The sequence below is a fragment of the Pararge aegeria genome, chromosome 18 (genome assembly GCF_905163445.1).
Source record: "Pararge aegeria chromosome 18, ilParAegt1.1, whole genome shotgun sequence".
Classification (NCBI taxonomy): Eukaryota; Metazoa; Arthropoda; class Insecta; order Lepidoptera; family Nymphalidae; genus Pararge; species Pararge aegeria.
The window spans coordinates 15874342-15899231 of record NC_053197.1 but is presented as its reverse complement, the minus strand read 5'-3'; the positions used below and the strand labels follow the sequence as shown (position 1 = coordinate 15899231).

The 24890-nt window shown below is 37.0% G+C and overlaps 1 protein-coding gene across 1 annotated transcript in view; it reads right to left on the bottom strand.

The window, feature by feature from the left end:
* Window positions 1–1313: 1313 nt before the first annotated feature.
* Window positions 1314–24890, bottom strand: part of LOC120631348 (mitogen-activated protein kinase kinase kinase 11) — a 71739-nt gene continuing 48162 nt past the window's right edge. Inside the window, exons 2-11 of the mRNA XM_039900862.1 lie at window positions 24331–24470; window positions 23257–23449; window positions 21309–21484; window positions 18318–18507; window positions 17164–17334; window positions 15986–16150; window positions 5055–5144; window positions 4170–4305; window positions 3140–3263; window positions 1314–2875 (exon numbers count right to left, since the gene is read on the bottom strand). Coding sequence (XP_039756796.1) covers window positions 2036–2875; window positions 3140–3263; window positions 4170–4305; window positions 5055–5144; window positions 15986–16150; window positions 17164–17334; window positions 18318–18507; window positions 21309–21484; window positions 23257–23449; window positions 24331–24470 — 2225 coding nt within the window. The 3' untranslated portion in view covers window positions 1314–2035. The remainder of the gene's footprint in view (window positions 2876–3139; window positions 3264–4169; window positions 4306–5054; window positions 5145–15985; window positions 16151–17163; window positions 17335–18317; window positions 18508–21308; window positions 21485–23256; window positions 23450–24330; window positions 24471–24890) is intronic.

Here is a 24890-nt window from a genome sequence, read left to right as displayed (position 1 = left end):
GACAGTAGTAGGGGAACTCTTTGTGACAGAGCTGGTCCGGAGAAGTACTATCGCCATGCTTATTTCTGCCGCTAAGGGCGTGGTTGCCGATGGCATTACAGGCAAATGAGGCTAAGCACCTAAGTCTCTAATTGATGGGCACAGGACGGCATGTTGCAGGACGTACTCCTTGCACGCCCTGTGAGGTGTTGCTCTGTTGAAAGGCGCTGGATTTCCACTCACCATCAGGTGGGCCATCAGCTTGGTCCGTCAATTATTACTAAAAAAAAGTGACAGTACAGTTTCCCAGTATTTTAACTAGATGGCGCTCTTTCGACACCATACTTAAAAGAGTACTTTCTTTCACGCAATCGAATAAGTAAACGTAGTTAGAAAATCTCACACTTTATACAGATAGGTCGTTTTTTTATTGCTTTTTAATAAATTTAACGCTAACTATAGTGAGTTTTGTCGAGTCTCATTCAAGCCTTTAGATTCCATATGACATATAACTACGCCTAAATACAGCTTATCATGTCGAATTTTATATTAAAATAATAATTATTCGATTTAATTTTACAAATTTACAAAGTAACTACATAAATATGAACACAATGTTATTAACTGCCATAACTTCATAAGGTCACCGTTTTTATAACTAATTTTTAGTTTTAAGTCATTTTTAATTTAAAAGTACCCAAATAATAGATTTTATGATTTGGATACTTTAAAATATATCAATTACGCACACTTTCTTGGTATCAATTCCATAATATACACGCTCTAAATCGTATTGCGAATCATAAAAACATTTGTCAGTTTAAAAGTAAAATAATAATTCCTTGAAATAAGTACATGGCCGCCAAAAATCTTACTAAAAATATAATATAGGGTGATTTTTTTTAGTCTTTCAGAGCTGGTATGTGCTACATCTGTGATTAAACTCTCATTAGGACATTCAGAGCGCCAAGTAGAAATACTTACGTTTACTTTTTTGATCGTGTAAAAGATAACTAAGATCAGTATCGAAGTAACTCCATCTAGTGACCATACTCGGAAACCGTACTGTCACTACCGAAAAAGTAAACGTAGGTAGCAAAATATCACTTGAAACTCAGAGCTATAACCAAATCTATCTTAAATTACTTGTTATAAAAATTCACCCTATATCAAATATGGCTTGACCTTGAACAGTTTCTTATGGAATAACTAAAGTTATCGGGGAGAAACGACTCTGCAGTGAAATTCAGCCGAATTAAAACGTATACAAATTAGTTCCAATGCGTTATTTTTAATTTTCAAGATTTGATTTTCTTTTGTTCATTTTATAAAACAAACGTTTTAAACAAAATGGCCTATCGATAATTTGAATTCTCTAAAGTTATTGTCTGAATATTGCACGAATTGTTGATAAAGACGTTTCCATGATTTCTATGTCGTTTCTTAAAATAATATGTTATGACCAGTGTTTTGTACTTGTTTGTTATGCGGAAACATTAAAAATATATATCAGATTTATCAATCTTAATTCACCGCAAAGTAAACGTCTCACCCGCCAATCCGCAACACAACTGAACAAAGTAAAAGAAAACTCTTGCGTTCACTTCACAAATATTAAAAGCCACTTCCAGCGGTCCAGTACGCCCCGCGCACACAAAAAGACAAGCGTTCAACGCTACCTGCGATACACTTCCCAGATGGTCGATCACCGATCCCTTACTCTTCCAGATCAATGATCATTGAACAGAACATGGTCCCAGATGGATGTGATCAGAACTCCCCAATGCCTGACACTTTTCCACCATTTGCTAAACTGAGCACCTATTGCTTTTGTAACTGAAAATTAAGCTGTAAACAAAGATATGACGTTAGCAATAAAGCTTAACACCGGTGATCACGACAATTCACTTATGTCGATCATAACACATCCCGAATGATTATTTATCAGTGATCATTGATCAGAACACTTGCAAGTTCGTGATCAGTATACTTCCGAGATCAACAAGTGATCATTTTTGGATCATACGAGGTAGTCGTCGAACTTTTTCAGCCTTCGCTACGAGTGTCGTGACGGTCTTCTTTCAGTTCCTAGAGCGTCCGGACTGAACCGGACCCTTGACGCTGACCCACTGGACGCGTCCCTGGCGGACACATAAGAGCTGTCCGTTTCACTTAAACTGTCCGGCGGAGTCGGATTAGTGGGTGTACCTCCTCCAGAACTCCCGCCAGATGCACTTGTCTTTTTATTATACTTTTTAAGACTCGACCGTAACTTCGAAGGTCCTAATTCCAAACCCAAATTCGCTGGCCTTTCGCTCTCCTCTTGGGATTCTTGTCGGAAATAATCTCTTGGTAACGAATAATCGTTTTTTCTCGGATACTCAGGCGTTCGGAACTCTTCTTTTCTATCTTTCTTTTCTCTGTATTGTCTCGAAGGGGAGAATTCTTCAGCGTGGGAATTTGTCGCTGACGAATTCGATGGAGTTCTTCTATGTGTTAAGTATTGGGGTCTGTAATCCGAAGTAGGTTCTCTATAGTCAAACGAGCATTCGTCGTAACCATAGTACGGGTGTTTTACGACGTAATCGGCAGTTCTGTCGAAGGCGTAAGGTTCGGTGCGGCAGTAAAAGTCTTGAACACGGTCTTGGGAAGGCGAGGGTTGGAAGTTTTCTCTATAGTTATGGTACAACTCCGCTATATGTTCAGAAGTGGATGAACTAGTTCTTCTAGGGGATGGGGTGGGTTGTGTAGAAGTATAATTGGTTCCGAGACCTGAAGTGCCGGAGAGGGGTTGAACAGAATGGCCGTAACCGGATGAAGAAGACGGATGTGCGTAATGTGAAGGTGAGTCCGTAAACCGAATCGGTTTTTGTTCCTCGGCCTGAACACTTGAAATCTGGAAAAAAATAAAATTGGAGTTTAAGATATTTCAACAAGCAGTTGACCTGGTAGCTAATAAATAGTATAGGTATCTTTTTTATTTTTTCTTCTTATTGAAGAAGGGATATAAAATATAACGAGCTTTCAGAAGATTGTACATAAAGGCAAATTCGGCGTTATCAAATGATTAGATCAGTGATGGATGATACGTCCTTTTACAAATTTCGCACCTAATAATTGGCACAGGTACGAAATGAACCATGAGTGTAACATTACTTACCGGAGAGCCGGTAATGGCGTTTAGGGGCGCCCGCAAGTGTCTCGTCGGTCCGTGGTAGGTGTTGTGGGCGAACCCGTATCCCTCGTAAATGGATGGAGGTATCACTTCCGTTTCTAACTCTGACCTGAAAACAACGCATTAACTGTTTAAATTCATCTTCATCATTATCAACCAATTATCAGCACACTTTAAGATCTCTCAGAATTTTGAGGATCAGGGACCGTAGTCCGGCTAAATGCGGATTGGTAGACTTCACACGCCTTTGAGAATTTTGTTGACATCTCACAGGCATGCAGGTCTCCTCACGATGTTTATATTACACCGTTAAAGCAAGTAAACATTCATTGGTTTAAACCTTATAACTCCGAAGTATGGGTTGCATTACGAGGATCGAGCTCGGTCCCCGAAAAGGGAGGTTCAGATATTCTTCTCATTATCATGCTCAGCCTCTGATCTATTCTGTACATACATGGCTTAAACTCTCAGGGCTGCAAAGCGGGTTGTTTGAAGCAGCTTAAATTTTTTTGTCACACAAATTCTGTTTATAATATCGACATAATGTAAAGCAGGCAGAGAACTTATTATATTCGTTCAATAATATTTTTTCTAACGTATTCTGACCATTCTTTTTTCCTTCTTAATTTGATATGATGAGTAACATTTAGGTAAATTAGAACTAAGAGTACTTTTAATAGTTTTTTTTATTAAATTATTAATATTTAACAACTTCTGACTACATTTTGCCTCTTAATAGGTACCTGATTTGTAGTAAATTGTTTGACTAAGTATGGCCGTTGCGTCGAGATCGGTGATATAGACTCTAGGAAAATGTCAAAAAATTATAAATTACACCGCACAGATTTACCTGCCTTTCGTGGTAAATTAAGCTCAATGTTCATTATATATTATGGAATTCCGCAAAGTTTTTCATCGAATAGATTCTCGATCAAATAAATCTGGTTTTATAATTAATCATTAAAATAGACTTTGTGCGAATGTAGTTTGGTAGAGCGTCTTGTATGTGGCTCACCTGTGGGGTTGCAGCGTAGGATGCAGTGGGCTGACATTGGATACTCTGACGTCATATCCCGCCGCTACGCCGCCCAGTAAAGCGGCCATGTTGTATAGCACCAATTCTATTATACTAGGCTTCTTATATTTATAACCTGAAATTCATTTAAATAACATCATCTATATTTTATATGAGATAGACTATAGCATATATTTTATATGAGAACTTTTAGTTCGGCAGTGGAGGTGTCAAAGTTTTAATATGAAATTACGTGGTGACAACCATGACATCAGCTAAGTTTATATTAGAGTCAAGTGGGGTCACGGATCTATAACAATCGACTTCTGGACTAAAGGCTACATGGCAAAGGCTACATGAGGGTTTGCCCATAACCAACACGCTCGGCAGAAGGCTTGGTGATCGCAGATTTTAGATTTTAATAGTAGTACAGAGGACGCCTCCATTATATTTCCTTAGTCGCCTCGTACCCGACAACCACGGGAAAGGAGGGATGGTGACAAATGTATTCTTAAAAATTTAATAACATGCTTTATCGAATTATTCACCAAGAACGTACTCACAGACAAGATTGTATTTTTTTAAGTTTTTTTAGTTTAGTCTTATAATGTGTCAAATACGTTAAGCTAAAACTAAAATTAGTAAAATTATTAAAATAAGTGTAACTTTTCTTGGAAAAAGGAAAAAAAACTTGTATGTATAAAAAAAAATATTTTTTTAAAACTTAAACTAATTTTTAAGTGACGAACATAATATTTATGTACATTTTTAGAAGATTTCAATCTCTTGTGTATTTTGCTCTATGGTTTTTATATATCTGTAGTTCTCTTATTCTGTGGCGAACGATAAAAGTGTCTGCATTCATTCATTCATTCGTATGCTCACCTTCAGTGCTGTAGAGCGTCGGCATGGGTATCGTGTACCTGGAGGAGGAACTAAGAGGGAACTCCGGCCCCCAGTCGTCCGGACTGAAGTCTGTGTAAGGAAGAAAACAACCTAGGTGAATGAGAAACATACCAGTTAGTGGACTGTGGCTGTATAACAGTCACATACGAGTCTCCAATCACAAAAAATCTTGCAGATGTGAGATATCGAATATATCCATGAAAGGACGTTCTACTTAAGAAAATAAAAATCCAAGTATAATAAAAATAATCAATTTTGAAGCCTATGAAAGCTCGATTTTTCGTCCACTGTGCGCCCAGTGTATAGGTTTGTATATTAGTTTAAAAAAAAAGTAACGAATGCTAGTTTTATTCGCAGTAAGGGAAGGCTTAAATTATTTATTTATACCTACTTTTATCATAAAAGCCGAAGGGTGCCAAAGTTCAAAGGGTGTCTGTTTGTATGTTTGTTACCGATCTTGACAAAAAAAAAACATTATTGAGATCATCATGGAATACTTTTTATACCCGAGTTTAAAATTACCACATCCACAGGTTAAACAGCTTACCTTTGCCGTATCCGTGTCTAGAACTCTTGCGTTCTAGACACGGACATAGGATACTATTACTCCAGGCATACTAATAGTCCCGAGATTTTTAAAGAAAGAAATTTCGGGCGAAGCTAAGCGAACTTCTAGTTTATTACTACATAATTTAAAAAAATATTCAGATATTTTTATATTGTTTTACGTTCTGAAATATCGAACGAGCTTCAAACAGTACCGTTTAGATCTTTATTGGGGACCAATTTTAGTAAAACTACCTCCATATTTTAGATGATTGGAAACTTTTATGTGACTAGAGCTATGTAGTGAAATTTTCTTTTCGAACATTAGTCGTTCTTTGATTTGTTATGTAAATACGTAGAAGGATCACAAAGGAAGATTTTTGTACAAGATAACTGAATATAAATTGTGTAATCAAATAGAATAGTTATTTTGTTATTGCTTGAAATTTTCCTAAATTGTACCTCTCACTGCCTCGTAGGAAAGGGAGAGATAGAGCTTCGACTCACCACGCTGCTACGAGGTGGGTTAGCGGGCGTAACTTAGTGAACGGTTATTACTAGTTGTTAGTGATCGAACAGCAAATAACATTTTATTTTCATATATTAAAAATCCTTAAGATTCAAGTTACAATTTTCAAAAAATTTAGGCAAACATATAAATCTAATAAAAAAATGCATTAATTACAATAATTAAGAGTATTAATTGTTATTATAATTACATTTTAATTATCCAATGTAAAAAAAAAAACAACAGTAGTTTAATTGTTTGTGTATCCTTTAATTAGATACTTAGACTAATATTAAAAAATGTTACAACAAAAAACATTGGAAAAAAGAATTGCCCATACCTAATCGAATATAAATTCTAAAAGGTGATCATTCTACATGCAAAGTGTAAAAGTGTAACTACGCATGCCAAACAGTTCATTCAAAATAATAACGAGCAATATAAAAAGCAAAAGTATATAAACAATTAAATCAAAGATCATAATACTTACATGTGCAAAAAAACTTTATCATGACACTTTAATTTGGTTTAAACTCGGCAAATTATTATTTCTGTTAACAGTTCATTGATATAAAACCAGAGATATGCATAGTTCTTTGAAAATGATAATCCCAAGATTCTATTCGGTAAATGCATAGTTTGAAAATTTACCTAAATTGAAAAAAAAAAAAAATATTTTTCGACAAATAAGTATATCTTGGGTTTTTTGTATATCAATGTTAATAGTAGTTGTTTTTGAACAATCTTCGGATTTTCGCCTTCCCCTATTAGATAGCCGGAGTGAGATAAGCATAAGCTGTTTTTATTATTTTTAAATTCACTTTTTGACTTCACCGTCACCGTTTTTTATTATTTTTAATCTGTATCTCGATTTTTTTCTATGGTCAATTCAGAGAATAGATTTAAAAAAGGAGATGATTCAAAGTGAATGATTTGATATATAATCAAAAATGTATCTGTAGATCCCGGTCGGTCGCGGATATTAAAAAATAGATTTATTTAACATTATGTCTTAATGGTTTTCAATTTGGAGTCGCACTGATTTTAAATTATTTGTGACCGTCTGTTACCTCATTGCCAATCGATTTTGTATGTTCTTACCGTCTTATTTTTAAATTTAAGAGTTTTTATTATTATCTGTCCCCAGTCCACACACAAATGGCTAAAGTAAAACGTCATTAATCGAAACGAATGCCATCCAACCCAGCGTTACTGCACCGAATATTGTAATAACCAAGCGTATGTTTTTTTTTAACGTCAACAAATAAATTTGTATTACTCACTTAAAAACAGTTTACCATTTTCTTGACTATAACCGAAAGCTTATATTTTGAATCATCTACTTAATTTTTTTTTTCAATGTTAGCGGGGTAGAGTTAATAGCTATTTGATTAGTAGACCCATGTTAAAAGAATAACACCAGCGTAGATTTTATGGAAAAGGTTTATTTGATATATAAAAAAGGTACTAATAATAATTACTATAGGGAACCAGTTAACCAGAGAGTTTTATAATCAATTTAACAATAGACAGTAATCTTTTTTTTTTACTAACTTCTCCACACCCTATGGCCAAACTTTTTTTCAATTACTTGACAGCTTATTAACTGTTCTCGAAGCTACTTATTAGGTTACGTATGTTACGATTTTTTTAGGGGATGTGAGGTCACCATACGGTTAGCAACTGTCAGTAAGGTTACAATACGAGGGACGTTTCCCGAGCTAAACACGAAATATATTCTTAGCGTCTCATATGACACATCCTTTATATAATAACTGTCAGGTTGTGACGTCACAAGGTGACACTGTTTCAGTGTCAAATTGCAGTCGTATATTTAAATAACTGCCAATCCAGCACAATGCAATACGTCACTGTCTAGCTTGGAGAAGCACGAAGGAGATTGAAATAATGTCAGAAAACTTGACAGTTTGTATGGCGAATTGTCAGATATGACATTATAAAAGGCACTCCGCGCAAACTCAGAATACCGTATATAGAAGATTAAAACGCGCTAGAAATAAGATCCAATGGATCGGATAACATGTTAATCGGTTTCTTTATTAAATCTGAGGCATTGGGCCATTATAATAATCTTATAATCTGAATTTAAGATATCTTCGCCAAAACTGCGCATGAATCCAATAAGCGAGAGAGTGTTAGCCAATCGGGAAGGTTATTGCATAGGTTCTGTCAAGTTTGGTAATAGGGGTTTGGTTCATATAATCTGAGCCTCGGTTTATCAATTCCACCACCAGAGGAACTGTTATCGAATGTTACAGCGGAAATATTGTTTGTACTATTGTATTAAACATTTTTTACCTAGCGTTAAAAACTAGTATTGGAAGCCTATATGATTTAATCTTAAATGAACAAAATATTATAACTTCAGAAACCTGTTTCCATAAGGCCACAAAGATAAATCCAAAGTATACTATTAATTTATATAACAGTATAGGAGTGATAAGTGCATTTAACTGATGATGTATGGGAATAAAAAAAATCATACCAAAGATGCCATGCCTTTAAAAAATTAAGCTATCATATAGACTTCCAAATCATTAATATTATTATAACCATTGTAAACATTTGAAAGCGTGTCGGGGGAAAAGAGACAAAGCAAAAATTATCCATACAGAACTAACAAATAAGTAAGTACGACAAATACATATATAATAATAATAATTCAACTTAATATAACATATTTTAGCGTAACTATGAACTGAAAAGCATGCATAGCAACTTATTCCTAAACTTAAATATACGAAAGATCAGGCCGGAAGCAAACAAATGCTTACAATTTACAATTTAAAAACAACTGTCAAACTAATAAAATATACAGATAAAATAAAAATAAGATTTATGGGTAAAAAAAAATCCAATCTGCTTCTACATAAAACGCACTCAATAAAAAAAAAACAAATACGATGTATCACACGACATTCATGTTTAAAAAAAAAATTCGTTATTAAAATTTTCCTAAGCTAAACTTAAATTCAAAATTGGTATGTCTACATTAAAAAAAACAGCCAATCTATTTTTCAAAAATGCAAGCACTGTTTGTGACGTGATTGTGCGGAAGAAAATTTAAATCAAATACACTTCCGAAGCTCCGTTTAGCATTGGACCCTTAATTTATGAATATTTTTGGACGCAACATAAACAGTTTCGGTAAGGGACACTCGTTTATAATTGTATAAAAAATTAACATTTTAAGTCAAAAAAATCATCAAATTGTATTTCTGATTCATTTGAACTCTAATTATCATACCAACCCATTTTCGGCCCACTACAGGGCACGGGTCTCCTCTCAGAAAATATCCAATATTCAATTCAACCGAAATAATTTATATTACATAACATTACAGCAAATAAATTTCAAAAGGAAAATTATGTACTTACAAGGATATGGCAGATTGTCTTGAGAGGTCCCTTTAGTGCAGCAAGAAAACAAAAATTAAACATTGAGAATCGATTTTGAGGAATAAATAAGTTACAATGCCCTCAAAAAGGTTAAGAACAATCTTTTTTAAACATTTTTTTTTCTCCATTTTCTTGTTGTTGTAACCTTTTAAAGTGCAATGTGTAACTTTTTAAACTGGCAAGATGCAAAAGTTCATTTCAGTCCGCCTAAATTATTACATACTTCCCCAAGTCTTTTAAAAAGATTTTCTAACCTATATTTAAATCAATAATTACATTTCTAAAATACCATTCGTTCTTGCTAAACATTTCTAACACTGCAACATTTTTTTTTCAATTTCTGATTTGATAAATCAAAAAATAATGGCGACATCATGAACACAAAATACTATTATCTAAAAGTACTCAATCAACATTACAATATCCTTAATCTAAAACTCATTTCAACTAACAGGACAAAAGAAAAACAAAAAACGTGTTAAGATTTTTTTGGCATATCAAACAAAATAGAAATTTCAGCCATTTCAAGTTCGAAATTACAAATATATTTTTATTTAACGAATTGAGTGAAATAATCGACACTGCTTTTACAAATATCAACTCTTTTATAAATACTTATCATTTTTTTAAAACGAATTAAAATATCTTGCTTTTTAGTGGTCAGAGGATTTTTCAGCGTCAACTGAGTATCAATGGTTCTAAAAGAGATATTTAATTCGAAAAGAGTTTCCGTACTCATAATTAAGTAATAAAAAAATCTTCATGTCTACATTTTAGGATTTAGTTTTAAAACGACTTTCACTTGTTGAGATCGAGCTGATTATTTTCTTTAAAAATATTTCAATGAAATGAATGTTATTTGAGGATTGTTATTCTAATTAAAAATAATAATCTGAAAGTATTTCATTACGTTTATCAGTATTTTTGATCAAGTAAAATTTTGCTATTGAACCAGATATATTTGCTTTTATTATGTCTGTTTGTTGAAATTCAGTTTAAAACTATAACTAGTGAGATAAATGCGTTACAAAACGGGAGAGAAATTGGGTTTTTTTTGGGATATTACATCAATTCATTAACATTTTTTTTTTTAATTTAAAACTAATTATTCCATTTATTTCCCAATTTAGCGATCCAATAGTTTGTCGGGTATGATAGTTATAACGGTCAAAACACTGGTTCTTAAACAATAAGACTAAATAAACCTAAGAAAATAAGTCTTTTTTATTTTATTTTTTTATCTTAAACTAATCTTACGAGCTAGTATCAAATCATTGGAACTTCGAGTGATAATAATTTACATTATACAGAATAATGCTTAGGGACGAGCAGGATAATAGTATTTCTTTTAGGAACCTTTCTATAAATTACGTCACATAAACGTCACGAATTTTACCTCAACTTTTGACGTTAGTTCATTTTTTTGAACATTTCTGTGGTCACACTTTTGAGTATTTTTTATTCAATAAAAAATAATTGTGTGCCAAATACCTACTAGGATAAAACCCAGATATAAATAAATGTCGAGAAAGGGCAATAATTTTTTTATTTTTCTTCATTTGTAAACATTCTACCGCCATTAGTATGGAAAAAAGATCGTGTGACGAAACGAATATATGGCATGTCTAAGTAATCTTTGTTGTTTATGAAAACATTTACATGTCAATTATGAAAGAAATGAAATGCAAATTGTACGAGGAATGTTAGTAAAATGATATGTCTTCGATATGGCAACAAAATTTGTACATTTGCTTAGTAACCTATTCAATGAAAGGTTAACTGTGGGTCCTGTTACTTTTTGGTGTTAAACGACTTGTCTTATATATTCAGTATGGTCATAACTTCTTATACAGATTTTCTCTACCAATACTCCTTTTTTTTAATGGGCCTCATAAGAAGGCTTAGAGTCACTCAGCGGGCGATGGAGAGAGCTATGCTCGGAGTATCTCTACGCGATCGAATCAGAAATGTGGAGATTCGTAGAAGAACCAAAGTTACCGACATAGCTCAACGAGTCGCGAAGCTTAAGTGGCAATGGGCCGGGCACATAGTTCGGAGAAAGGATGGACGTTGGGGTCCCAAGGTGCTGGAATGGCAGCCCCGTACTGGTAAGCGCAGCGTTGGTCGACCCCCAACGAGGTGGACAGACGACATTAAGCGCGTCGCAGGTAGCCGTTGGATCCAAGCGGCTCAGAATCGTGGAACTTGGAACTCCCTACAAAAGACCTATGTCCAGCAGTGGACGTCTATCGGTTGATGTGATGATGATGATGATGATGACTCCTTTTTTTTAAACAAATAAAATAAAATACCTGTTGTATGAAAATAGAAGTTGCGTTTATCCAAAATATAAACCACCTACTCCAAATAAGAAACGTGATTGTATTTATAATTATAAAGTATTAAATTGACAAACATCTTAAACACAAAAAATATTATCTTCGAATAAAATTATAATGGGTAAAAAAGCAAAAATTCTTTATATTGTTTTGATGGATTTATTTTTGTTTGTCCCAATAATTAAAAAATAAAAAAGTTTTCTTCACTCGCCGTGTCCGCATACTATAAATATAAAACAAATCTTTTGTATAATTAAAAAAAAAAGGGTCTTTTTTATTATTTAAAACCTAGTCGTCCCTAAGTAACTCAGTCGTTTCAGAGGATAAATTCCCCGCAACCGCCAACAAACCAGCCAGACTATTGGACCTTATGCTTTTAAGGAAGTTCCTTTTGACCTCCCCACTCCCTTTCCGGCAAGGGGGGCTGTCGAAAACCGTGTCGTAGTGGTGGGGCAAATCGGCGGTGGAGGTAAAAGTGGGGCATAGTAGGAATCGGTTCTTGCGCGGTTCGTCGTCGTGCAGGAGATCGTCGTGGCTTCCGGAACGTTTTTTCGCCATATCGGCCTTCTTCGTAGTTCGAACTTGCGATTTGGACTTTCGCGGTTTTCGCTTCGGTTCCTCGATCGCGCCTATTGCTATGTGCCCTGTGGCCGCATTCATGGTTACTTTATGTACATTACAGCCGAGCCGAACTACACGTATTTTTCAAAATGGATTTGTTAGATAATTAAATTCACCAATGGTGTCAGATAGTGATGTAAGAGACTCTGTCTTTGATGGCCTTATTAACAAACGTGGCATAACGTTGGTATAGTTACGCAGTGCCTTTTCGCACGCACTTTAATGTGTACGACGTTATGCCACGTTTGTAAACAAGACCTAAGGGCATATTAAAAATACTAGCAACACTTAACCATTTAATCTCGATCCATGAGTCTAAAACTAAAGATTACTTAAGTCCTATCTCAGACCTAAAAGTTAAGTAACTATTTTAAAGACTTCCGCCAGAAGTTAATAATTAATTTTAATCTTAAATATGCATACGGCCGATTTAATTTAATTTTGCCCTTAGCTACAGGGAAGAAAGTTTAGAACGACAAGTTTAATTGTAAATTATGCACAACTCAGTTGCGTTAGCAAGTATTTTATTTTATTCATCAAATGACTGAGTCCTATTAAAAAAAAAAACAGAACGTACGTCCAATCTGAATTTTAAATAAAGCTGGAGTCTCTTTCAACACTGACACGCATTTGCGGTACTGAGAATTAAGTGTGTGCAGCTCATCTTATAATGTGACACTGGAGATTTAGTTAGGGTTTTTAAATGGAAGTTATCAAGGTTATGATTAAAAATTGTAATCTCCTTACCGGTGTACATTTTGTATAGTGTAACCTTACGGTTAAAACTACACTAGTATTTTACAGTGCACACAGTGGCGTGCACAGGGTTTCTGACCAGGGTATGCATTTAGAAGGAATATGGCATAAAATCGTTCCCCTTTATGAGTTATATAAAAATTGTAGGGTAGGCTGTGCTTTTGTGCATGTATAAAGTGCACGCCACTGAGTGAACATAGGTGTGTCCACATTCGTGCGTTTTATCAAGGTTGGTGACAGTTCAATGACACTTTGACAGGTTGATATGGCTGTTAAAGTTTTAAGTGTCGTTGTGTTTACTCTATAAGCCTAAGTGCGGACACACTTATCTATGGATACTATAGAGAACGCTACTTGGTAAGGGGTACGAAACCGATGGGGTAATCTAGCAGTTATAATAGTTCCAAAGTTTTGTTGCTTCTAAGTTATTTGTAGAATCAACACTTGCTGAGAAATAACTGCACGTAAGAAGTTTTCAAAAAAATTACGCGGTGAAAACCAAGATATCAGATAAGTTTACATTTAAAAATTCAAAATTCATTTATTTCAAGCAGTTTATAAGCACTTTTGAAACGTCAAGTCAGTCTGTTTGTAGTGACTCTACCACCGGTTCGGAAGGCAGATACCACCGAGAAGAGCCGACAAGAAACTCAGCAGATTGCTCTTTTTCAATATCATTTGACAGTTTGCAATCTTTTAAATTTTCTATCTTGTGAAAAAAATTAATTAATTTTTTTAAAGTCAAATGGGGTCACACATCTATAACAGTCCACGCTAAAGGACTAAAGGCCTCTACTAACGAGAGGGGAGCGCATAATCACCACGCGCAGTAGACGGGTTGGTGATCACAATAGATGGTGGTAGTAGCCTCAGAGGACACTGCTAACAATTCTCCGTTTTATTCCCATAGTCGCGTCACACAACCCGCGGAAAGAGGAGGGGTGATGACATCTGTATTCTGATCTACCGACACCATACGGCATTAAAGATTTTAAACTAAGATTTTCGTGGTTAAACAACATTTCTTAAGCATAGATCAAAGGGTACATACCACGATAATATTTTGAATTTGTCGATATTTCGACCCAGTTACATGGATCGTGGTCACGACGGGACTGCGTAGGCACGAGATGTCAAGTTGGATGTCACGAGCAGAATCTGACTACCCGCTTTCTTTTTTTTTTGTCGGTATTTCACGAACATTTCGACACACTACACTGACAACGACGCTTTACCATACGGCATATCAAAAATAGACTAAGCTTGTAGGCGAATTTAACAAACACGTTCATACGCCCATGAATACATTTCATTACAATTAGGGTAGTCAATCTAGTTACATATATATTCAAACTGAAATATACGCTACTTGAAATTATAATCATATCTCTAAATAGAGAATTAGTTTAACGCTGTTCAAGTACCCCTTTCCAAATAACATTGCAACTCAATGAATGTTTATTATATCGAGGGGTAAATAAAAGGTTATTTGTTTAAAGCGACATTTTGGGCTTACATATTTTAATAAGTGATTTTATCGGTATCATTTTAACCCGATGGAGTTTTCTTATTCAAATCTTATGTTTGTCCGCTTTAAGTAATTTATGCTACAACGCTATGCTACTTCTTTGCCTAAAACTTTATATTTAAAATGCTTTCCTGTAAAGTGTTCTTGCAGAACCTATTTCTTAAGCTTAGATGAATTTTCTAAACGTATGAAGAGAATATTTTTAATAAGAGAACTAGAATAAAATGTTCAAGTGTCGCTTAAAACAAATAGCCGCGCACCCTTTTCGATATAAAAATTTGATAACCTTGTACATTCGATAAATAAAAAAAAATACATTCAAAGTGCAAGAATTTTTTTTAACAGTTTCTTGTAAAGATATGTATTTAAAAAAAAACAGGTTACGGATTAAAGCGTTATTTGTATTTGTAAGTGTTATTATGAGGATTTTTGTTTGTGACTTTGTAGTAGTAATGGTTAGTGTTTAGTGTATCGTATGAGCACGTGTAGCGCGTCAAGTCAGCGCATGTATAGGTAACTTGAGAGTCCGAGTCACACGTCATATGTTGCCTAGTAGTGTTGGACATGCCTGTGTAATTGTAGTGTGTAGCGTCACGTCTGCGGGCTTTATGCGCGACTATCATTTGGTCAATGAAAAGTCAACAAGTGGTGGCTGAGTGGGTCTTGTGTGTGGAGCGTGTAGTGTCACGTCAGCGTCATATCAGTGCCCGGTGTATGTGTATGTGAGGCGTGTAGCGTCACTTACGCGCGTACTTGAGCGATTCACGTGTGTGGTGTTTACGCCAATTTGGGTCATGTGTCTGGCGTGTGTGATGCGTGTAGTAATACGTCAGAGCGTACTCGTGTGAACGAGTTAAGTTTGTTAGCTGACACGATGCCTGCTAGTGGCTGTGTGGGTCACGTGGTTGGCGTGTGTGATGCTTGTAGCTGTACGTCAGCGCGTACTCGTGTCAACGAGTTAAGTTCGTTTGCTGACCCGGTGCCTGCTAGTGGCAGTCAGTGGCGTGCATAGAGGGTATGCAGATGATATAAAACGAAGAAAATCTTCAGTACGAGTTATAAAATAACTTTAGAATAGGCATTGTAAGAGTTATAAAAAGCCTACTACTGGAGATTTTCCTAATTTGATATCATCTTCATACCCTCTATGCACGCCGCCGGTGGCGGTGCGGGTCGCGGGCGTGTGGCGTACCTGCGTGCGGCGGGGAGGCGCGCGGCGCGTGCGGCGGCAGGTGCGGCGCGGAGGTGGAGGGGCGGTGCGCTCGCGGCCGCAGTGCGGGCAGCGGCAGGTGCGCGCGCGCCCGCTGGTGCCCCGTGGACGGGCCCCACGTCTTGCCCTTCACGCCGTCCGCAGGCACTGGGGTAAGCGTTGCATTTAGTAGAAGTAGTAGTAGAGCATTTTGTGACAGCTCGTATGGTTGAATTTATGCCGCTAAGCAGCAACGTTGCAATAATGTGCTAAGTACAGGCACATGAGGTTAACATCTACGCCTCTGGTTGATGGCAGGGCGCTTTGCGGGCCATGGTTTTCCACTTTTACATCGGTGGCAGTTCACAAATCTTTAAGCTAAAGTAAATTGACCGGTCTTAACGTAGGGATATCCTTTTCTACAGGGATTTATGAAATTCTCACTTTTAGAACTTACAATTTATTTTAATTACAAATTTTAGTATTCAAATCGCGTATTTAAGCAATATTTTTTTAATTTAAATGAATAAATACTTAGGCTGCTATCACGCCTCATGGTAACAAGTGGTGATGATGATGCCTAGAAGGTGCCAAGAGCACACTTGCTAAATACTCAGCTTGTAGGCAAAAGCAAAGACTGAATGGCATTCTAGTACCTATGTTTGCATACTTTTAACACGTCCACTAATCCGCACAGGGCCAGCGTTGTGGACTACGGCCTTAACACCTTCTCATTGTGGGAGGAGACCCGTACCCTGTAGTGGGCCAGTAATGAGTTGATGTGAAGATGATGATGATGGAAACGTCTACAGAAATATCGGTTTGATCAGACCTTTGATCTTGGAAAGAAAATCAAAGAAATGGAAAGATTTGGAAGTAACTGAGTATTGTGAAAATTAAGCTTAATTTGCTATACTCCGCTAAAAGCACGAGAACTTGTATGGTGTTTTTTATAATTTCTTCAAAACCAAACAGATCTTCGGCACCTCACCTTCGGTACCCTCTACGCACGTTTCGCTCCGAAACCGGAGCATCCTCAGGAAGTGTTGACATAACATCCATTTCGCGGAGTATAGCAAATGACGCTTAATTTTCATACTATATTATGGATTTCCGCAAAGTAACGCCTGCTTCTATCTAATATGTAAATGAGTATGTCGAGAAAGGCAGATTGTACTCACGAGCAATAGCCCTCATGATGGCGGGCGAGCCCGGCGGAGTGTCCGTGGCCACGGCGACCAGCTGCTTAACGCTGGACTCGTCGTCCGATGGCCGCACGGTGAGCGTGTGCCGGAAGTCCAGCGGCGATGAGATCGTGTCCTTCTTGAGCAACTTTATCTTGCTGAATTTGCCTTGAAACAATAAATTTTTCAAATTTATTTTAGAAATTTAATATCTAAGTTAGCATTACCTTATAGAAAAGTCCTATTATAGTATAAAGGACTAAGTAATCGATAAAAAAGCTTGGGTGTGAATTATTGCTCTAACCAGGTTGCTCTTCTAATAATTTTAAATGACAATGTGACCAAGCTAAGTTAGTATTAGGCTTTTGCTTAGACCAAGGCGCGTTTGGAACCCTCGTAGCTTTAGTTTTAAGTTTAAGAATATGGTTATCGCCATCATTAAACTACCGCGAACAAATTTCTCATGTAAAAATGTGACATCTATGGGCCTACTTGAAAAAATATATTTTTGACTTTGACTTTGACTCTGACTTTAAGTGTACTAATTCACATAACTTCAGTATCACCCGGCACCGACTTCCCCAGATACCTAAGACAACAAGTATCATGTAAACCCATCACCGGCTTACTACGGGGCACGGGTAGGAGACCCGTAGTAAGCCGGTAGGAGACCCGTAGTTAGATGTGTTTTCCCAGTATGAGAAGGGGTTAAGATGCAAGACAGATGATGGCGAAAACTACATTCGTAAACTTAAAACTAAAGCTACGAGGGTTCCAAACGCGTTCTGCTCTAAAAAGAGGAAGCCCACAACAAACATATCCGGACGTTCTTTTGGATATCACAATCACACACATTTTCATTTATTGTGTGAATTAGTGAAGCATTCTGGTTAGCGCAATAATTACCACCTAAGTTACTTTAATAGGTAACCGGCGCGTTGCGTAGGTACTATGCGCGTGTAGGTCTTTTATCTTCAATAGTGTCATAAACACTTGGAATGTTTTGAATTAGTTTGTATGGAAAAATAAATATACTACTTTTGTTTTAATATTTTAACAGGGTGATTCCTTATGACATAAACTTATGCATCCTTCAACATTATTTCGTAATTCGGTTACAAGTTGTATATAAAAGTCGCCAGTACACTCACCCTTCCGTTTGTTGGGCTGCGGCGGTTGACTGTGTGACATGTTGCTCGCGAAGATCAGGATATGCAACTCCCGTGCGGCGAGGTCAATCTCCCTCATCTCCAACTCCCTCTCCTTCTGGGCCAGGTTTTGTTCCACCAGCCTCTGCTGCAACTGCGCCCGGGTCAGTTCCTCTTCCCGACATCTTAGCTCCTGGAATTGAGATTTTGGAGAGTCTCTTTTAAAATACTTCAATACATGGAGAAATAGAGGTTTTAAACAAAGCTTGCGATACAGACATTTAACTTTTGGCAAGTACTTTTTATGTATTGTGCAGGGTCGGAGGAAAAAAACTGATGCGGTGTTAGTCTTTGAACCAACCAGAATAGGGAGAGGTTTGATTTCGGAACTGGTCTGAAATGGCTTATGTATTAAATTATGGCAAGGAAGCCATAGCATTAAAAGCTCCCTTTGCTTAACAGACAATAAGAAAGAACTAAATGCTGGGCACCATCATTTGGATGAATGTTATATTAGCTCAATAATATAACAACTTCTGTGTGCCTTATTGGCTTTTGCTTGAATAAATCCATGTCTAAACTTTGAAAGGTGAATGATGAAAGTACTTAACGGATTATGTCCAAAATTAATAATGACATAACGGTGAAGATTTTATATCTGCAAACTCCCCGAAAAGAGGCACGGAAGGTCTAGGTTTGGAAACGTTTTCCTAAAGCCAATTGTTTGTAGCCCTGAGGGTATACAAGTTGTATGTGGCAGCAAAACCAGATGCCGAAGAGCAAAATATAGTAAGGAGACCATGGCTCGTTTCGTTTCTCCCATTCAAATTCAAATTCAAAAGGTAACCATAATAACTGTGGTAGAGTTCAAGTAAATATATCTACAAGCTTAGTTTGACGCAAAACAAATATACCAATAATAAATACAAGAAATATTCATTAAAATACATCAAAGAATAAAATATAACAAAGCATATGTAAATAACATGGACCAAGATCCCATGTTAGCCAAAGCAGTAGTTATAGTAGTTTGTCGGAAATGGTAGTGTGTTTAACATACTGTATGATAGTGACAACGGCCATACATTTGTACATTTCTGATTGTGCACTGAACCTACCAGAAACGGGACACTGTGCATAGTCAACTAGAACATGGTAGACTTTAAAGTAAATTATGGAGACATTCTGGCTGATAACTCTCAGGCTTTGACACTTTCTCAGTTTATACAAGGCCTTTTAGTAATGGGTACTGGGATAATATACAAAGTTTTTGCTTATATTGGTGTAGCTGGGAAACTGTGCATAGATTACCAATCCTTCTTCTACTTTGCCTTCTTGCTTCGCCCTTGAGAAATTAATGGAGACATGCTGGCTGCGATAACACTCAGAAATGCTGGTTTCCTCACGATTTTATCCTTCATTGTTGAAGCAAGTGATATTTAATTGCTTTAAACGCACATAACTCAGAAAAGTAAGGCCGGCCTCATACAGCCGGAATGTCTCTCTGAATTCATAAATAAATTTACAAAGCCCTGAATTCCATACAATGTCAGTATGCTCCACACACATTCTGACTTTTTCAGAGTATGAATTTCTCGTTAAGCGTTATGAATTCCGGTACGGAATATTTTAGATTATGATTTCATATGGCACGTATTCTTGAATAGACCGAAATCAGATTATGAATTGTTTAATATGCAGAGCCTAGAGCATTGTAATTAGCCTACCCTTCCATAAAGACGTTTGCTTGTGTCGGTGATCACGAGACTACTGATCGATTTGATTTTTTTTGAGGTTTGTGAGGCAAGGTGTCGAAACTTAAGTTTATGAATTCAGAGAGACATTTTTGTTATGTGAGGTTAGCTTTCGAGGTGCGTGCTGGGATTCAAACGGCTGCTCGATTTCGTAGAGAGGGAAGCCGTCCCATTAAGCAATAACCGCTTCTACAATTGAACAAGCTAGTTAAACACACGTTTCCATTCAAAGCCTCGCTCTTAGTACTATAACATAGTTCTGGCCACCATAGAACCTCCCTCTAACATGTTTAGCCAAAGTAAATATAACTGAACCCAAGGTCACAATATGAAACACTAACCTCCTCTATAGTTTTGCATTCCTATGTAGCATTATAAAGAAAATACAAGCCCATATTAATATCAATGTTTTAATGTTAATCAAAACATTTACAGTAATGATGTAAAAGTGAAAGTCCACTAATAATTGTACTTATAACTTGTCGTTGAAGCTTTTAATAGAGTAATGGTAGCTATGGAATACTCAGATAACGCTAAATGTAAAAAAACTAGTATTAAATTTATGCTAAGTGTTTTTTTTTGATGGTGATATAATAGAAAAACTTAACAAGTGCAAAGGTAGATACCGATTAGTTAAATTACAACTAACAGTAATCATAGCAACAATATTAAATAGCCTAATCAAAACTCCTAAATACGAGTTTAACCTTTGCTTTGAGTGTACTAGAATATTGCGTTACTGGTACATATAATTTTTCTCACATGCATGTACCACATAAAAATAAAACAATTTATTACTTTCCAAATGGGTAATCAATATCCATTGCATTCGTTTTTAGTACACTTGCTTTGTAAGATGGCTATGTCAAAGACGTGTTCAAAATTCCATACTTGACTGTAGGGCGTGTGTAACATAATTTGAGACAAATATAATTTTGTGACCCCCATTCACATTGACGTCTCAATGTTGGGCACAGGTTTCCCATCTCGTAGAAGCGAGGATTTTACGGTATCTTACTCACCACACTGATCTAATGCGAATTGGTGGGTTTTAAATCATATTGCATTGCAGATAAAAGTATACATTTTCTTTACCGAAAAACTCGGCCGATCTGTGAACTGTACTTAAGGTCGAATTTGACTCGCACTGTCGCAGTGTAGGTCATTAATATACTCGTAGCAAACTTTCCACGGCGCTATTAAAGTAGCTATTACATAAACAGTTAGCCTCCACTCCTACCTGCTCCTTCCTCCGTAGATCCCGTAGAACCTCCTCTATCTCAAGCCTCCATCCATCCTGCATTGTGTGGAAGGACTCGTGAGGTGCCCGCGTGAATTCGGACTGTTGGATCCTTTCCAGCTGTTCCAGGATTTCCGGGAACATGGGCCTCTCCCGGGGATTGGAGCGCCAGCACGCTGAAGAGATAAATATTGCGGGTTTTGTTACTCAGGAGGAAGAGTATATTGCTGTTTTTTTTTAGTTTATAGCACTGTATAACCCGCGCGAATAGATTTATAAATGGCGGCTGATATTTATATAAATGAAATATTCGGGCGCACGTTTATTCTGTATGGAATATTTATTATATATGTTATATGGCCCTAGTAACCGGAGACAACACCAGGGGCCAGGCGAACCTGAGCCGCAAGCAGAAGAAGAAGAAGAACCGGAGACAAACAGCCGTGATGTCAAATCATTCTACAAACCATCTGATACTGAAATTATTTTTTTTTCGTTTTCGTGCATTGCGTTTCCCAGTGGTTAAAAATTAAGATCTGTAGCGCATCGCGAAGCCGCGTAGACCGATTACGGGCATTCTAATATAACTGCCATACTCCTATCAGATATCTCCCATAAGTTTCCAGCTGAGATTACGATCGAGGGCTAACTTGTATAATAATAAAATCAAAATTCTCCAGTAAATTTGTGAAATCGAGGTAATAAAATAGAAGAAAGAAAGTACGAAGATTACCTAATCAGTATTTACTGAATGACGCATTTCACCATCGATATGCATATTGCGCAAGTAGAAACTTGAAAGAGGTAAGACCGGATTAGGAGTATCACCTTGACCTTGTGGCGTATTAAATTCTTACGTGTTGGGTGTGCTTCCGTCGTTTGTTTACTCTTCACAAATAAAATTCAAACCGCGTTAGAGTAGCCCGAAGAATCCAAGCTCTAAATCTTTTTCTCTAAAGGATTTCAGGATGGGAGGTATCCTCATCACGGCTAACATAGTTTAGAACAAAAATTTTAACCCCCGATTATATCCACTGTGAAATAAAAAAATGTATTTGTCCACTTGCCAAAGCACGCCAACAGGACAAATATCAAAGTCTAGGTACCTCCGTTAAATATTAAAAATATGTATATGTTTAATATTCAGGCTTTAGAGGAACTGGAGACTAATGTACTGGAGACTTCGCAAAATCTAATATTTTTTAATACGCCACTGCCATAGTATTTACTGAGAGAAATCAGATACAGCCCTAACATCACGTGCAAAATTAAAATGATGTGACTCCTGACAATTTGTTAGGTACGCGTCGCGTAGCATATCTAGGTACTATGCGCGTTTCGGTCTTTTATCTTCAATAGGTTTTGAATTCTTTTGTTCGGAAAAGTAAATAAATAAAATAATACTTTTGATTTAATATTTTTACAGGGTGATTCCTTATTAAATACTTATGCACCCTCGATGTTATTTCGTATTTCTGTTACACGTTGTATAATATTTCCACCCGTGCGCTATTCTCGGAGAGTGGATTAAGCTCTGGGAGAAAATTTAGTGCTAACTCCGAGGAGAAAATATCTCCTGCCAAATAACATACATAACTAACATAGTTAGTTACATATGGTCACACATGCTTAACTATGGGGTCGGGCACTATAGTTCAACTTCAAAATCATTGTCAACTCGTCAACTACAGGTACTCGTCTCAGAATGAGAAGGAATTAGGCGGCAGCCCACCACGCTGGCCAAGTGCGGAGCGATAGACTTCACAAGGCATTGAGAACGTTATGAAAATCTTTCAGGCTTCAACCTGCTCCGTGCTCGGACCTGACCCAAGCTCGGAGAATAATTTTATTTGCCGTGCACGGTTGTGGTTCAGGGAAAGAAACGGTGACATGGTCTAGTTCAAATTCGACGGCGAGTAATGTACGCTTAGTTCCAAGTATACCTCACCTTCCATCAGCACTCTCCACGACTCCGGGCACGTGCTTGGTATGGGCAGTGTTAGCTTGTTGACAGCCACGCCGTAAGCCACCGCCATAGCGTTGATACCCTTGTAAGGCGTCTCACCAGTCAACAGTTCCCATAGAAGCACACCGTAAGACCAAACGTCGGATGCGTGCGAGAATGTCGAGTTCTTTATCACCTGGAATTAAATTAGTTGGAAGGTTAACCCGCGAATTAAAGCGCGGGGTACACAACACACCTTTGATAACATTATAAGGACAGACATGCAGGTTTCATCAAGACGTTTTCGTTTTTCTATCCCACTATAAGTTAGCCCTTGAATGCACTCTCACCTGGTGTTAAGGGATAATGTCTTGATGTAGCGGGCTAGCCGATTAAAGAGTATAGCAGTTATATTATCGGTTTAGTAAAGAAACGCTAAATCGTTTGTTTTTGTCGGTAGGGTGGTAACTAGCCCCGACCCAAGCCTCCCATCAGAGACGTAAGGTGTAAAACAAATGATAAATAACCAAGCTACTTTTACGCAGTCAATCAATCCACAGCTAATCTAGTAGTCTTTTGCTAGACTATGTGGACCTCCCCAACGGCAGAATTTGGCCATATCCACAACGCTGGGTTCAGGCGGGTTGGTGATCGGAGTAAATGGTAGTAATGGCTCAGAGAATGCTGCTGTTCTGTCTATCATAGCTCGCGATACCTACCCTTTTTATCTTTATTTTAATTATTCTTATACAAACACTAGCTATCCCGGCGAACTTCGTACCGCGGATCATTTTTTTTTCATAATGAATGTTATACTTTAATACTTATTACCCTATTCCGGTCTACGAGAAATTCAAAAAATCAAATATCATCAAAATTGGTCCAGCCGTTCTTGATTTATAAATGGTGTAACAAACACAACTTTCTTAGATACAAATTTCTTTGGTGTTTTACAGGTCGTACGTTTAAGCGAAAGAGGAAACTGAAGAGGGAGAAATGTAGAGAGTTTCTAAGATGCATAAAAGCACAGCAGATCTACTCTAGAACAGACTAATACTGAGTTCTGAGAAGTTCTACCTCAGGTGGCATCCAGGCATAAGTCCCCGCCGCTGACATCCTCGTGGTCTTGTACACTTCCCGGGCTAAGCCAAAGTCTGTGATCTTCAGGGTCTTGTCTTCAAGCGTGTCGTCTGTAAGGATAGCCTCGCTGAGCAGAACTGAAATTAAAGAAAAAGAAAAATTCAAATCGACGATTTTCTAACCGCGGTTTGTTTTTAATATACAGACATGAGAAAAGTAGTAGAAAGCATTATGCAGTTTTGAAAAGCTAAGCATGAATTTTCTTCCGCTTCAGTGGATGATCGTTACTTTGAATTATACCACGGCCGCACTACGCCGCTCGCAATAAGTGCAGCGTGCTTCTTCAAAGGTTTCCTCACGATGTTTTGCTTCACCGTTTTAACAAGTGATATTATATTGGCAAGAAACGCAGAAATTAGCATGGCGGTAGTACTTTCTCGGACTGGTTCATTGCTCTGTAACTCTGCTACTGTAACTTCGACGGCCAAATGGCGCAGTGGTAAGCAACCTTGCTTTCTGAGTCCCGATCCCCACAGAGTTTCGATTCCCACAACTGG